The sequence below is a fragment of the Alosa sapidissima genome, chromosome 10 (assembly GCF_018492685.1).
Source record: "Alosa sapidissima isolate fAloSap1 chromosome 10, fAloSap1.pri, whole genome shotgun sequence".
Classification (NCBI taxonomy): domain Eukaryota; kingdom Metazoa; phylum Chordata; class Actinopteri; order Clupeiformes; family Clupeidae; genus Alosa; species Alosa sapidissima.
The window spans coordinates 20,642,300-20,658,021 of NC_055966.1; the positions used below are offsets into that span (position 1 = coordinate 20,642,300).

General features: G+C 41.6%; 1 protein-coding gene across 1 annotated transcript; it reads left to right on the top strand.

Annotated features, from left to right (window-relative positions):
• The first annotated feature begins 969 nt into the window (after positions 1–969).
• Positions 970–14,411, top strand: calb1 (calbindin 1). The gene is made up of 11 exons (XM_042105821.1): positions 970–1,278; positions 1,683–1,759; positions 5,864–5,938; positions 7,996–8,076; positions 8,291–8,347; positions 9,447–9,524; positions 10,140–10,195; positions 10,301–10,340; positions 10,442–10,495; positions 12,639–12,710; positions 13,387–14,411. The coding sequence occupies exons 1-11, from the start codon at positions 1,200–1,202 to the stop codon at positions 13,498–13,500; spliced, it is 783 nt and encodes a 260-aa protein (XP_041961755.1). The 5' UTR covers positions 970–1,199; the 3' UTR covers positions 13,501–14,411.
• The last annotated feature ends 1,311 nt before the right edge of the window (positions 14,412–15,722 follow it).

The following is a 15,722-nucleotide window of genomic DNA, read 5'->3' on the forward strand; positions in this document are numbered from 1 at the left end:
CAGAGACAGAGACAGAGACAGAGACGGAGACGGAGACGGAGAGGGAGAGGGAGAGGGATATATATATATATATATATATAGAGAGAGAGAGAGAGAGTGAAAGAGAGAGAGAGAAAGAAAGAAAGAGAGAGAGACGGAGACAGAGTGGTGAGGCTGTGAGTGGAGAGAGAGAGAGACAGAGAGACGGAGACGGAGATATATATATATATATATATATATATATATATATATATATATATATATATATATATATATAGAGAGAGAGAGAGAGAGAGTGAAAGAGAAAGAAAGAAAGAAAGAAAGAAAGAAAGAAAGAAAGAGAGAGTGAGTGAGAGAGAGAGGGACTACATGAGAGCTTTTACTGGTACTGTAATGGGCATAAAGGGATTTCATTTAAAATCTGGAGAAAAATCACATAGCCTTATGACCTTGGTGTCAGTGTTGTTCTCAGGATGGAGGGAAAATATATGATTGCTTGAATGGCACACATTTAAACCTCTTCACCCCCCCCCCCCCTTCCGTGTGTGTGTGTAAAGACAGAGAAAGTGAGAGAGATCTTATACTGCTTGAATTTAATATGATTGATTGATTTAAGGATACACACTGAATCGTCTCTCTCTCTCTCTCTCTCTCTCTGTGTGTGTGTGTGTGTGTGAAGAGAGAGACCTTACCAGTGCTTGAACAAACTTGAATGATATGATTGATTGAATGGTGCACACTGAATTAATATCTTACAGTTTAGCTCTGACAGTAGCAAATGTCTCTGGATGATTTGGCAGTTTTAGTACAACTCGTTCCTGAATACCTCATTCTTTAGGTTACAGTGAATGTCAAGATATGGTCCTGTTTTGTAATATGCATAGAGAAAGAAAAAGGTTTCAAGTGAAATTTTGTTTTCTTGTCTTTGTTGACTAAATTTGGTCCCTTGAGACCTTGAGCTCATTCAAATGCCTGTCACGTCCCTGTGCACCCCAGCGAGTATTTACGTGAGCATGCACTACCTGCGGCACAAGGCGACGGAGGTAAGCTGCGCTCTTGGCTCCGCTTCTTTACACTAGGGAAGGGCGGTGCTGGGAGATCAGACCGATAGTGCACGGTTAAATACAGAGACCAACAGATCAAAGCGACTCAGTCACAACAGAACATCATCAAGTGCAGCTTCCAGCGACTACTTGCCTGTCAGTACGCACGTTGCTAACATGGCAAACGCATACCTGCAGGGAGTTGAGATCTCCGCTTCTCAGTTCCTGGATATCTTTCATCATTATGACAACGACGGTAATTTTTTCCCATGTTGTTTTGGAGTTTCTCAAAAAGTGGAGATGAATGTTTGAAAAGGCTGTGAGGCTAACACCTGATGAGGGAACATGTTATTCCACCCGATCAGACCGATCCTAAAGTTTGTAAAGCAGCTGATAAATTATGTTTATCATTTTTGTTAACATTCACTCGGCAATAGATGTCAAGTCCTACAAACAGTGACCCTTGAAGAAATCACAGAGTGAGCAGCGAAAGACACGGGGAAACGATGTAGAGAGCATCTGGACCAGTAATGGATTGATTGATGTTCCTGAAAATGACCCAGGCTAAATGAAGTTACCAGAGCCCACCTGTCTAAATTTAATCTAAAAAGAAATTATTATTACCTCCTGTGATTAATTTGGCGATTTACGTCTTTACAGGTAATGGATATATCGAAGGAAAGGAGTTGCAGAACTTTATTAAAGAACTTCAGCAAGCCCGGAAACAAGCGGGACTGGTAAGTAAAAGCATCCAGTTGTCTTCATATGATCTCATAGATTGTATTTAGCGTAATCTACATATTTATTGCAAAAATGCAGCCGTTTTGTCACTTGTGGTCTTGTGTAAATTTCTTTTTTGATTATACGACTGTCGCTCTGAATGAATTGTATGACCGTGCGTAATGGTATTTTCTATGTGGCCAGTAGAGTAATGCATATTCGCAGTATAATTATATTGTTTGCACTTGAACAACGAAACGACAGACTTTCTTTGGAAGTTTGTCAAAGACTATGAGCTGCTGAAGTATGATCAGGATTTGATTACCTGAAATATGATAGATATGTTCATATCACTCTGTGGTGGTTGAAGGTCAGATCCTCTCGCGGGTAACAGCATCCTGCAGACTGTGAACAATGTTTTACAATAGCTTTACACTTCAACATATGGTCACTGCTGGGGGAGAGAATTGCGCATTTTCCGGTCAGTGATTTCATATGCGCATTTATTTGATGAAATTTACGAGGGTTTTTGGCTAATGATGACTGATGATTCACCAAGGACCTGCGCTACACGATTATTGTGGTCTTCTAGCCTACTGTTGATGTATGAATGACAGTAATTTGCAATAATTTCTATTTTCATTATCATTACATAACAGATGTGGCAATTGACGGCGAATGGAAAATCTAAAAAATCAACCATCTGAAACCAAGCCAGGATTAATTTGCATTGCATCATGATTGATACATTATGATTGATTAATGATATAATTAATACAAGACTGTGTGCATGCAAAATCTTGCAAAATGTCCTTTGGTTTAAAAGATAATTAATCTCATACTGCATATCGAAACTCCCGACTGCATATCGACAGAGAATGGGAGATAGGTCAGGGAGGACGACACTTTCATCCTTTGCCATTTTATAATTTGGAAGCTGCACATTCCTTTCATCTCTGGCATTCTAGAGGCCGGTGTCCAGTTCACATCATTGCCGTCTGTCGTTCAAAACAGATGCTAACGAGAGCATTACCATTTTGTATTTGCCAAAGGTTAAATACTCGTTTGGTGCTTTGTGTAAAAGCAATTAACAAGGTTTTCTGAAGTTTGGCAGTAACGCTGTAATCTATAAACAGCACAAATGGAGAGTAATAGCACATCTGTCAAACTAAGATGAAAAAGACCCCCTAATTAACCTGATGTGGAGAAAACATTGAAATAATTGGAGAAAAGTGGGGTGTAGCCATTGATTAATAGCTACTGCTGCTTTAGTATTCAATATACAAACATCCCTACTCTTATGATGGGCTAAACCAGATGAACATCAATCTTTACGTGTATGCCAGTTTAACTCTTAGTGGTCAGGTAGGCTATACCACAAATCAGCTTTGGGGAGCTCTATAACATCTATGGCACAATAACTCAAACAGCTTTGTGTCTCATACAAAAGTGTCATTTTGCTCATCAATCAAGAGCCATTTAGGACAAAAGCCTCATTTCATTCCTCGCTGAACAATTCAGTGCCTCCCCAAGATATCGGTCGCATGACTTTCAGCTATTCTCTAAGAACTCATTTCAAAGGTTGTACATTTGTTCAAAGGCATCTGGTAAGCCAAGCTATTTAGCAGATACTAATGAAATTAAACAGTGCAGTGAACATTGCATTTTGTGAACACAATAACCACATTTCATAAAACATGTCACACAAAGACAGTTTTAATAGGCAAAACTAGCAGTTAAACCAGTGGTCAGGATTTTGGCATCTGGATTGAAAGATGGTAGCCCTACGAAAATATTTGGAACCTGTTCACCAAAACAAAAATGAAACTCCCTTTGGAGATTAACACAATAACATAATAATCTATTTCATAAAGAAAACAGAATGGGCAACTAGTTAATTCAGGGTAGAACAAATAGATACTGACCATTTGATTTTAGGTAAAGAAAGGGTAAAGGATTGTATATTAGCTGAGGCCCAGGCTACTTCACACTTGTTCACCCAACCTCTACAAAGCTTGTTCATAAGCTTTGCATTCATGCATCTGATCATGGGGATCTTGAGAGTTTTGGAAGCAAGGCTATAGGGATCAGCTTATAGGGATGGGGGGCTGGTTGCTGGCAGAATTGACACACAGGAGTAGGCTTGCTCCATACTTAGGTGCAGATGTAACTTCATCGTAAAACCTTTTTTCCCAAATCAACATTAAGCACATGCTTTATCTACAGCTTCCTGAAATGTCCTGTTTAATAGCCACTTGAATATCTACAGTTTATCCCAAAGCATTAAGACGTAATTGTCATTGTACACCAAACATATGCAGCTTAGTCCTCCTCACTCAGCCAGAGGAGAGTCAGGTGTCAAACTCCAGTGTAAACAATTGCATTGTTCCAGAGCGGAATGTCATGACCTAAGCAGAATCTGTCTGTGTACATTATGATAATGTGTGAATTTGCTTATCTAAATCAAAATAAACAGGTGTTCAGTCTTGAGCTGATTTTAGATGGAAGGGTGTAATGAATGGATAATCCAAAGCCCATATATAAGGTACTGTACTATTATAATTAAGAAATAATTTTGACCTGTTGCAAATAAGCAACTTCATCAGCAGGGCCTCTGGATACTTGCAGGTGAAGGATTGGGTTTCCTGGAACACACCAGTTACTGATGGTGTCTTGTCACAGCTTGCGTTTATATAAAAAAAAACTTTACTTGTCATTACAAACGGTTTCCCTTATTGTGGAAACGGGTGGAAATTAATTCTGGCATAACGGAGAGTCTTTCATGAGCCAGCACCCAGCCCAGCCTCTGAAAGATGGGCCAGGAGCTGCAGAGCAGCTGTGAGGCTGCTTCTGATGCGAACATTAATCAGCCTTAGGGCCGGCCCCACAGTGACTCAGCATACACAGACTCACGTGATCTCGATATACACAGCCGTATAGGGATGGTAACTAACTAAACATTACATATGCATTATACGATACATTATACAACAGTAACTAACTATACTACCAGACAGAAGTATTAGGTTTGATGCAAGAGGACAAGTGAAAGTCATAAAATGGTTTCTGTTAAAATGTTTTATGTAATTCTTAGTTTTGAGAGGGAAATTCAATTCATTTAGTCTGACATGACTGTCAGTGTTTGGTTCATATTGTCCATCCTGCTGTTCTCAAAAAACAAAGCAAGCTTCTCTGAACTGGACATACAGCTGTCCAGAACTACACAGGGAGTTGCAATAATCTTCTCCTCTGTACTGTTTGACAACACTGACAACTTCTTAATCAGCAACATGTCTGCACATGGCATATCTGTATAAGTTCACATCTCTTACTGTGATGTATTTGAGCACTCTTGATGTGCTGAGTGGCAGCATTAGTCCAGCATGTAGTATTTCTACATGTGACAAGGCATGACCGGTCAGAAGAGTGTCACAGTGCTTTACCCCACAGCGTCACAGATCCACTTTACATCACCTGTCACTTGACAGCCCTGCACGCATGCAGGATCCCCTGTTGCCATCCATACACTCTTAAAACAAATGTGTTGAAACAACACAACTTGCGTTGTTTTTTTAACACATCTCTGTGTCCAGATAGGGACGACACGTTCGTTTTTAGTGTGTAGGCTACACATTTAGTGGTGATACAGACCGATTGGTCATCATTCAACGATGCATTTACCAAAAGCAGACACGATAACATGAGGAAAGTATTACAATTACAGTCTCTATCGCTACAATAGTAAGCTAGTTGCACAACAAATACCAACTTGTACAATTTGTAATGAGCAATGTTGTGTAGACGATTACTGCACACACAGGTTTCTAATTTGAATCAAACAACAGTTTTGTATTTTTACAGCTGGAATTTCAATTAGGGCTTATTTCAACGGTGCGGATGAAGAATTTCTCACCTTCATCGTCCACTTGTCTGTAATCTCAGAGTTTCCCCGCGGCTGTAATTGAGAGAAGCATCCGATAAATAGCAGCAAACTCTCAGGTGGCCAACGAGCCAAAGAATGCCTTTCAGACAACTTTCAAAACAGACTGCCGCAACTGCCTGATAAGCCAGAGAATGGCTCTGCTTTGAGGAGTTATCTCTCGTCTGCTCTGCTTACACAGGAACTAACAGACCAGATGAAGGCTTTTGTGGAGGAGTATGAGAAAAACACTGATGGGAAGATAGGCATTGTTGAGGTAAGTGTTTTTCATTTACACTTCATACACAAACTCTTGCCAAACATCTCAGCACACTTTCTTCAAGCAACGGTGACCAGCTGATTCTTCCATTTTGCATCCTATGACAGGATATAGAGATAGAGTCTGAGATGAAGTTTGTTTTACTTTTGGAGTTACTTTTACAGCCTTGTTTTCATGATGTGTCTTTAAATGGGACCACAAAACAGCCTGTTGCATCTCTTTTCTGACATGGAGAGCGCTACTTGTTCTTGAGTTTGCTCACTGAGAATATAAAAATTGGTCCCAATGGTCCCAAATTCCCCCATTTAAAATTGCTTGTAGTAATTTGTAAGACAGCATTTATGACAACTATCTAGTCTACAGTACATAACAAGGTCTTTGTAAAAGTAAAAAATGCCACCATATTAGTTATGAGAAGTTTAGTAACCATTTTGCGACAGGACACAAAAATATGTAAACTGTCAGATAAAAAAAAATGGTTCAAAAGTGACAAATGACTTTCCAAAGTCTGTGAAAACAAGTGTAATCCTTCTCAGTGCCATCACCACAACTCATTTGGGGTGCTGTTGGGGTGCTTAACATTTCCCACGTTCAAAAACATCAGCAAGAAAAAGCCGCCACATAATCACAGATTAGACCTACCTCCACAGGCGATCCATAACATGAATATGATAATGGCTGTTCAGCGCTGGCTTGGTTTTTAATCCTGATGCTGGAGAAACTGGCTTACATTTCACTCTGGCGGTGCTCCGGGCCTGCTGATTGAATGCCTTTGGGTTGAAAAATCAATTACTGCAGCTGTCGGGTGAGGGAGGCAGGGCAAGCCAGTCATCTCAGAACCTTAGAGATCTGCCATGTCAGAGAGGACATTTTGATATCCAATCTGGTTAAAACATTGCCTGACATTTCAAATGACAACCTTCATGCATTTTATTATTATTATTATTATTATTATTATTATTATTATTATTATTATTATTATTATTTTGCCGAGATGGGTTTGAGAAGAGTAGTTTAAGGAAGTTGTTTCCTTAAACTGCCGAAGCTGTGCTTTACTCGTACAAAATTAGGACAGGCTAAATTGTCAGCTCTCTGTGTAGCTTATATTTATATATATATATTTAAAAAACCGTCCAGCTCATTATTTAGCCGAGATGGGTTTGAGAAGAGTGGTTTTTAAGTGACATAAAATTATCCATAAATGGTTGCATTTTGGAAGAGGAGGGAGACTTTTATGACACTAGAAATACATCACAAGACATCCAAGTGACCTGTTGGATTACCTCATAGCTTGAGAAAGGCATGGATTTTGAGACTTAGGAAATGTAATCTACATTAAGAAATAACTTGAGGTGCCAAGAACGATAAAAATGGTGGAAGTTGTTTCCTTAAACTGCCGAAGCTGTGCATACTCGTACGAAATTAGGACAGGCTAAATTGTCGACTCTGTTTTTTTAATCTCCATCTCAAATACTGTGGATTTAAAGGGTGATGTTAAATATGCTTGTTAGCATGTGTGCATGTATGATGTATTTACAAACCTAAAGTAGAACTCTGCCTAAGCCAAAGCAAAATCAGATCACCTTTTCAGATTTAGTGAATGACTTCCTGTGCAAAAGTAAAATGAGTAAAATGAGTGCAACTGAAAAAAAAATTTGTCCTGAATCACTGGCCATGGAGGACGGACAGTAGACCAGCCCATGCATGTGTGAAATAATTAAAATTATTTACAAGATGTTGATGACTAGAGGGAATAGAATGCTGGTACATTAACTCCCAGTAATTGCAATGTCTTACGATGGCTGCCTCTGAATCCTTTCAGTGTAACAGCGGAGGAGATTACTCTGTAGCCTACGTTGCTATGACAAATTGTTTTGTTTACGGTAGAGGATCAGCAAAAAGTAGTAATAACCCATGTCTTTGCAGGAATTTGCACAAGGGGACACAAAATTGCTTGAAACTAAGTATTTCATGGATAATTTGTGATCCTAAATGATTATTCCATCCCATATAATTGTTTTATTGCTTGTATTGTTTCCCTGTCTTTGCCACAGCTAGTTCAAATATTGCCCACAGAGGAGAACTTTTTACTATTTTTCCGGCAGCAGTTGAGATCCTGTACAGAATTTATGCAGGTATTTTCTTCTTATTGAATAAAAAATACTCTATTTCTGTGTGTACCCAAGTGTTGGGTATTCGGCCTATTGTGTTGGCAGTTAACTGAGGAAATGAATCATATTGTTGTGTTGGGCTGGACATAAACTTGATGATTACACACTATATTATGTGGGGGATACAGCTCACCACAAATTGTAACATGATGTCCATTGTGTGACCCCCCCCCCCCAGGCCTGGAGAAATTACGATGCTGACCACAGTGGCTATATCGAGGCTGATGAACTCAAGGTGGGCTAGATTTGTTCCACAACTCGCCTGGACGAGCAAAAACCTGGTGGCTTTTAGATGACTCATCATCAGCGAGTGGTTCTCAGAGTCCTTTGGTGTCCGCCGGTCGATTAGACTGTGGAGCAAAATTACATTTTCTCATATTGAAGTGTTGCTGCTGGAATAGTCATTTATGAGGGCAAAATATAAACGCAAACCTTTCTCTTGCCGTCACACTCCTCTGCTAGGTGTGTCACTTGTAACGTTTCTGAAGTGGGTATTGAGCGAGAGGAAAGAAATTAAGGTTGGAGTGCAAAGCCCCATGGGTAATTCAGGGGCTAGCCAAGGAAGAAGGCTTAACCATGATGTTCATGGGGCTAGACCAACTCCATCTCACTGCTGTAAAGGATTCAGTATGCCAGCTGGTTTGGAAATTATGTTTTTGTTCGTTTCCACCGAACTTTAAGTGCAGCAGGTAGTAAAAGTGGCCCTGAAGCCAGAGCAGTTGCTCCAGCACAATGACAGACATATGCACGCCTCACAGGGGCCAAAGGAAACACTGAGTAAGGAGACTAAAAATAACGCTGGCAATTTAAATTAACAACCCAAAATGAAGCTTTTGAGCAGCTGTCCGATTTTCACTCAGTGATTTCATAATGAAGGCAATCTGTCACAACCGGGCTTCCTCTCCTTGCATGAAGGACTGCACTGATGGGCTGTTTAAAAAGGTCACCAGCAAGTCGACCAAACAACCATTACAAGGGAGGAGACATGATTCGCTGCAGTGGCTCTATGAAGAATTTGGTCACGGTCACAATTGTTTGTAGTCACGGTCAGAGTTGCTTCAGTGTCACTCAAAATTGCTAAGAGAGTCTCTGAATAATATCAGGATCGCTTTTACCTGTAGGGCCACTGAATGTATGTTAGCAACTGGTAATGAATGGAAATACAAATTATGCTTTGATTTGATTGCAGAAAGTTTTGATAAGTTTCCTTTTGACTGTTAGGCTACTACACTCTAGTGAGTGACATGACCTGCATGAGCCTCATCACAAATCCCAACATAATCTCTTCAGTAACGATATGTATTTATGTGTGTGTGTGTGTCTTTTCTCTGTAGAACTTTTTAAAAGACCTGCTTCAGCGAGCTAAGAAGCCATATGATGAGAAGAAACTGGACGAGTACACAATAACCACAGTAAGGACGCGGCCCAGCTCAGCTCCCCAGGTCACTCTTTATATCCACCGACACGGCCCGATCAATTTCCCTCAATCCTCCGTCTGTCTGTCGCAGAGCTGCTACAGCTCACCGACGTGACAGACTGAGTGATTTCAAAGACCCATCATCAGAGCTACCTAAAGGCAGCCAGACAGGCCAACAAAAAGCCCTTTTCCATCACTGCTCTTGCTGGGGCTGGACAGCGCAGGGCACCGGCACCTCACACGCATGTGCTTCTCTTGTGTATTCAGGACACGGTTGTGGGGTGAAATTATTACAACAGACAGCCCTCAGGACTGAAAATACAGTTACAGGCTGTGCAGCTTCAAGGTTATCAGCCAAGCCGTTATTGCTGACTTGTCAGTTTGCTCCAAAATTAGGATTTGATGACAAAGTAAAAAGAGTGCATTTTGCAGTTGTTAAATAGAACCTAAATGTTGACTTATCACACAACCCACACTACAGGCCTGTGGAATATGTGCTAAGTACATTTTTCATATAGGTCTTAAAAATGAAGGATCATTTGTATGATCACATGGTTTACACCAGGTTTGACCGACAGAGATACTGTTTTTACTATGTTTGATATTTTAGCTGAAAATATTTGACTCCAACAACGATGGGAAGTTATGTCTCGCTGAAATGGCAAGGTTGGTCTGCAGTTTTGAAGCCTATTTCAGTAACCCATCTATATGTGAGAGCTTAGGCTCCACCAGCAGATAAATACTCATGGTGATTCTCTCATTTTGCAACAGACTGCTGCCAGATCAAGAGAACTTCTTACTCAAGTTTCAGGTAATTGAAGTGGCCGAAAAAACACTTCTGTCAATACACAAACAAGAAATGACCTTGACTGTTCAGCCTGCTGAAGATTCCGGTTTCTCTCGCCCCTACAGAACGTGAAGATGGACAGAAAAGAGTTCAACAAGATTTTCGAGTTATACGATAAGGTAATGTCTCATTCCTCTTTTCCAGCCCTATTCAGACACACCAGAAGTTCAGCTCTCTTGCTTTTCACAGTACCTACCAATACATTTTGAAACCCCATCGATTGTAGCCTCTCTCAGAAGCCATAAACCAGACACTGAACCTTTAGAGATTTGTGAGGTGATTGCCCCCTCAGCATCTCTATTTACCAAATGCTCAGGAGACTCAGACCCTCATTGGTATGCAGAGAGGACGCACCATCAATCGAGATATTACTGCGGCTGTACTGGAGCTTGTGGGGTTGTGGCTTGGCTGTAATATATCGGCGTGTCTATGACTGAGGGCAATTTCTTTGCCTCTAATGACAACGGCCCCTGATGCGTGCAAACAGGCAAGGGTTTGGGTCGCTCAAACGTGAGCCTGGCGTGAGTGTCTCTGGCCTTCTATCAGGATATTCAGAGAGGCAATTTGCCAAGAGACAGAGTGATATGCTCATTAGCACAGCTAGAATGCAACGCAGGGAGGGAGTGAAATGGGCGACTGCCTAGTGCCTGATTTAACATGCATCTGGTTTTCTTTTGTGGTTGTTTTTTTCCAGTGGTGTTCACTGAAAGACCGGGGTACACGAAACTTGGTGGGCATGTAACCCCACATGGATAGCATGGAACCATCGTTTTTTGTTTTGATCTGTAGCCCCCCCGCTGTACTGGACCCCCCGAAAGGAGGGTAGGGCAGACACAGTTTTCTGTGAATATCTTGAGAACCGTAGGGCCTAGGATGACCAATTTTTTCCGTATGTTTGCCTCCAGGGGTCATGTTAACCCATTCCATGTGCACACATGTGCATATACTGATACACACGCACACACATACATTTACAGTAATCATACGTATGACACATACTCGCACAGTAGACATATGTACGCATGCATGCACAAACACACATACGCAGGCAAACACACAAGCACACACACACACACACACACACACACACATAAACATAAACGTGTACACGCACACAATTCAAGAATTTCTCAGAATTATGAACAGGCAAGATGGGGGTGGGGTTGTATAAAATGAATTTTACATGTGAAATCTATGAACTAATCATGTTTTGGTACTTGTTGTCTAGCAGATACCAGTGAGAATTTAGTGTGGATAATGCATAAGACAGTTAGAATCATATAGGCCTTTCAGCGTGATTTATTTTTGTGGAAAAAATGTGCTGGACTGGGCAGCGGTCATATTTTGTACCGCTCTGCGGTACATCTAGTTTGTTTGAGTGGTTGTAGGCAAAAATAGCTGCAAATTACTTCTATCCCCTCTTACTGTGCTGTTTGTGTGACGATCTATAGGTCAACCTATTAAGTCCACAATGAATCTGTAGAGCTCATCTGGACATTTTGTGATCATTTTGCATTGTGATCTGCTGACATATAACGCTGGCAGGATGCGTTTGTGGTTTGATTGGCTACTTGCGTTACACATGAGCACCCTGAAATTCAGCATGTCATTGCTTTGACTCTGCATGCAGAACTGATCGTCAGGGCCTCTCTGCTTTGTCAAAACCCATAGAGAATGTCCCATTTCCAACAGGAGATTAGGGGAAAACAATTATGAAATAGAATATCATCTGGTTTCCTGTTTGTTTGACACACATCTGTGCTGTTAGCATACTGGTGGCTCACAATCGTCCCTTGATTTTTCAAGCTTTTGTTTTTTGATTCATTGAGTAAAGTATGTTATTCTCTGCACCAGCTAGGTTGTTTATGCAAGGCTTACAAAGATATCACAAGCAAAAAACTTGAGGAAAAACTTACAGAAATGGAATAAACGAAATCCTTGGGTAGGCGTTTCCAATTTTCTTCAGATGCACTAGGAAAAGTTTTCACAGATGCCCTCACTGAGCAGTGAGTGGCAAGAATCTAAATTGGCTTCAGAAACAGAGACTCAAAGAAGGCTAGCACACAGCATGTGATACCCTGAGGGTCTGACTGAAGCAACCAAAGTAAGACTACAAGAGGCCAAGTGTAAAGTTACTGTGAGTAAACAAACATCAATGTCCAATTGAGTTTTGCAGAACGGCTGTGCTCAGTGTTAGAGATCAGTCGAGAACATCAGATAGTCAGTACTAACTCCTTACCCTTTGAATTCTGCTGTTTCCAGGACAGAAATGGCTACATGGATGAAAATGAACTTGACGCCTTGCTAAAAGACCTGTGTGAAAAAAATAAAAGGGTAAGTGTGGACCCCTTCCCCCAAACAGGGAAAGAACTTGCCCACTTTTAAACCCCTACCCTCAAACGGGGAAATAACTTGCCCACTTTTAATCCATAACTCTTGAGCAAACAAATGGCACTGAATCATCACAGAAATGCCATGCAGTCCGAGTTAATGGGGTGGAAAACAAACATTAATTTCTCTGGAAGAAGCATGTGAACATCAGCCAGTCATCTAATCTCTCCCCCACCCCACCCCCATCACACACTCTGACACAGTAGATCTGGCCTACAGGTTTTACGTAAGCCTTTTGAAGACCAAAATCTGCCTAGTTCATTGGCAGTAGCATGCTTGTGAAGGCCATCTTTATGGGTCAAACTTCAATGCAACAAAAAGAGTAAACATTTTTGTAAAATTTTGTAAAACAAAATGTATATGAAAGTGTAATCAGTGAATCTATGTTTGTAACTGATATAACCAGATATATGTATGGATATTGACGTGATCATGCTGCATATAGTTGTGTAACTGAAGATCCAAATAATTTGTTGGTTTCCTTCTGAAAGCCTGAACAATCACTGCACCCATGTAATGACAAAGTCAAGTGTCCATTTGAAAAAGCAATATAACAGCTGTGGCTGTGATGGCACAGGGAATAACAACAAGAAAAAAAAATCTCTTCTCTGTCTGACAGGTGCTCGAAGTTAGCAAAATCCCCACGTATAAGACAGCCATCATGGCCCTGTCCGACGGAGGCAAGCTGTACAGAGAGGAGCTGGCGCTTGTCCTGTGCGCTGAAGAGGTCTGAGGCAGAGTCCCCCGCCCCCTCCTACCCTACGCCCACCCCCACCATACCTCTCCGCAGCAAGCCCCCCCTCCATCTGCAGACCCCCCATACTACCCTCCCCGTTCCAGGCACCCCGCCGCCCCCCCACTCCGTTCACTCGTGACGTGCGTGACGGTAGCTACAGCTCTAAGGTGTTTATTTATTTTTGTTGTCTTTTATTTTCAGGAAAACTGATGTAAATTTTACTGAGGCAAAGTGTACTGTACGTAGAGAGGCATCTGTTCAAAGACCGGTAGCAAAACTTTTCAACCTGTCGTTTCTATACTGTTTGTACAGCTTTTGTAATGATAAGATTGATACATTAAATCAAGGACCTACACCCTGCATTGCCACCCTGTAAACTCCACAACATGGGGTCACGGCACCCTGCTGAACTCGCCTGCGACAAACCAACTACCAAGCAGAACAACAACGACGATAACGATTACAGTAACAATGATAACGTTCCTACTGTAGCCAAAGCAATAACGTGTATTTGAGCGGATGAGCTCTGTTGAACGAACCTGTCAAGAACTAAATCAACTGGAATTCTCTGGAAGAGAAGATAATTATGTTTCTTTTGCAGTGCATATTGGTTGCTGCTGTTAAAAAGTCCATTAAGGTACTGGTGAAACTACAGTATAAGCACACGTCTATGACACGCATTTATCCCCCATCCCCTTTAACCTGTTAGCCAAACCATGTCAGATCAAACTCTTTTGCACTGTAAAGAATGACATGCTCCTCTATGCTAAACACCTGACACTGTGTAAGAGGTCATTAAACGAAAAGGAAACACTACCTAGAGAAAAAACAAACAGTGGTGTATAGTTGTGTGTTTCTGTCTCCGTTCGACCTTACAAGTCACAACTAAATTAAATGCCTTCTCTGAACACCCTGGCTTGTGTTAATTGTTTTGGGTAACGGTCACATTCCTCACCATATCTACAGAAGATCACCACAGATCTCACACAGCTTTAATTGATAGCACCAAACAAGGCATTACGAAAACACCACTCGAGTTCAAATAAACCAATTTTGAAACTGTGGATGTCGGTTTAGTGCTACTTTGCCAGTGGCAGACAAACAGATCTTGTCCTGAGGTTGAAAATGGAGCTGGGATCTGCCAGACGAAGTGTTGTCAATGCAGCGCGGGCAGAGAGAGCCCCACGATCTTTATCATATAATTGAGCAGCTGTAGACCCTAAAGTTTTAAAGCAACAGTTCTGCCTTATCTGGGACTCTCCAGGGCGGTGCATACTGCATGGAATTAGCTCTCAGTGTATGTGTGTGTGTGTGTGTGTGTGTGTGTGTGTGTATGAGAGAGTGAGAGAGAGAGAGAGAGAGAGAGTGAGAGAGAGAGAGAGAGAGAGAGAGAGGTGTGTGTGTATGAGAGAGAGAGAGAGAGAGAGCGAGAGAGAGAATAGGTGTGAATGCTGCATCTACCGCATCTGACAAGAGAACACAACTCTTAGACATCACCCTTTAAATTATTGTGGAGGATGCACACTAATCCTGACACCTAAAACACACACAAAAAATAAAAAGGACGGCAGACAAGGTCAAAGTCAAGGCAGCAGCATTAGCCTGTCAGTTAGTCAACAGCTCTCTGTGTGGTTGTTATTACACCCATGCAAAAAGCACTTGTGAAGGGGGTATGTCGTATTCAACACACAAAGATGCTGCATAAATCAAAGCGGCTGCATTAGCCCGTCAGTTAGTCTACAGCTCTCTGTGTGGTTGTTATTGTATTGATGCAAACAGCACTTGTGAAGGAGGTATGTCGTATTCAACACACAAAGGCGCAGCACAACTGGCCCAGTGAGTGAGTGCAACACAGATAGGTCACTGAACCAACACCAAGTCAGGAGGCTTTGTGTAGAGGTCAAAAGGATGCCTCCCCATCCTCCTCTTCCTTCTCCACCCTCGACAAAAGGCAGCACATCAATGGGACCTGCCATCACACACACCATCAAGTGGCCCATGTTCAAAGGTGGTGGATGAAAAAACAGACAGGCTGAAGTGGATGGACAAGGCGATGGAGTGGAACAGCCCGAGGGACATCTCTCTGGGGTGATGAGAGAGCAGTGGGCCGAAAGGAGAAGAGGACGAGGCCAAAGAAAAGAGTACTTATGGATTTGGAAGAAAGAGAGTTAGAGAGAGGGTAAGTGTAAGGTCCAACACTGACGTATTGTAACAGGTCA

Coding starts and splice junctions, on each gene's coding strand:
- calb1 (XM_042105821.1), top strand. CDS start 1,200: ATGGCAAACGCATACCTGCAGGGAGTTGAGATCTCCGCTTCTCAGTTC. Junction 1,760..5,863: donor CCCGGAAACAAGCGGGACTG/GTAAGTAAAAGC, acceptor CTGCTTACACAG/GAACTAACAGACCAGATGAA. Junction 8,077..8,290: donor CCTGTACAGAATTTATGCAG/GTATTTTCTTCT, acceptor CCCCCCCCCCAG/GCCTGGAGAAATTACGATGC.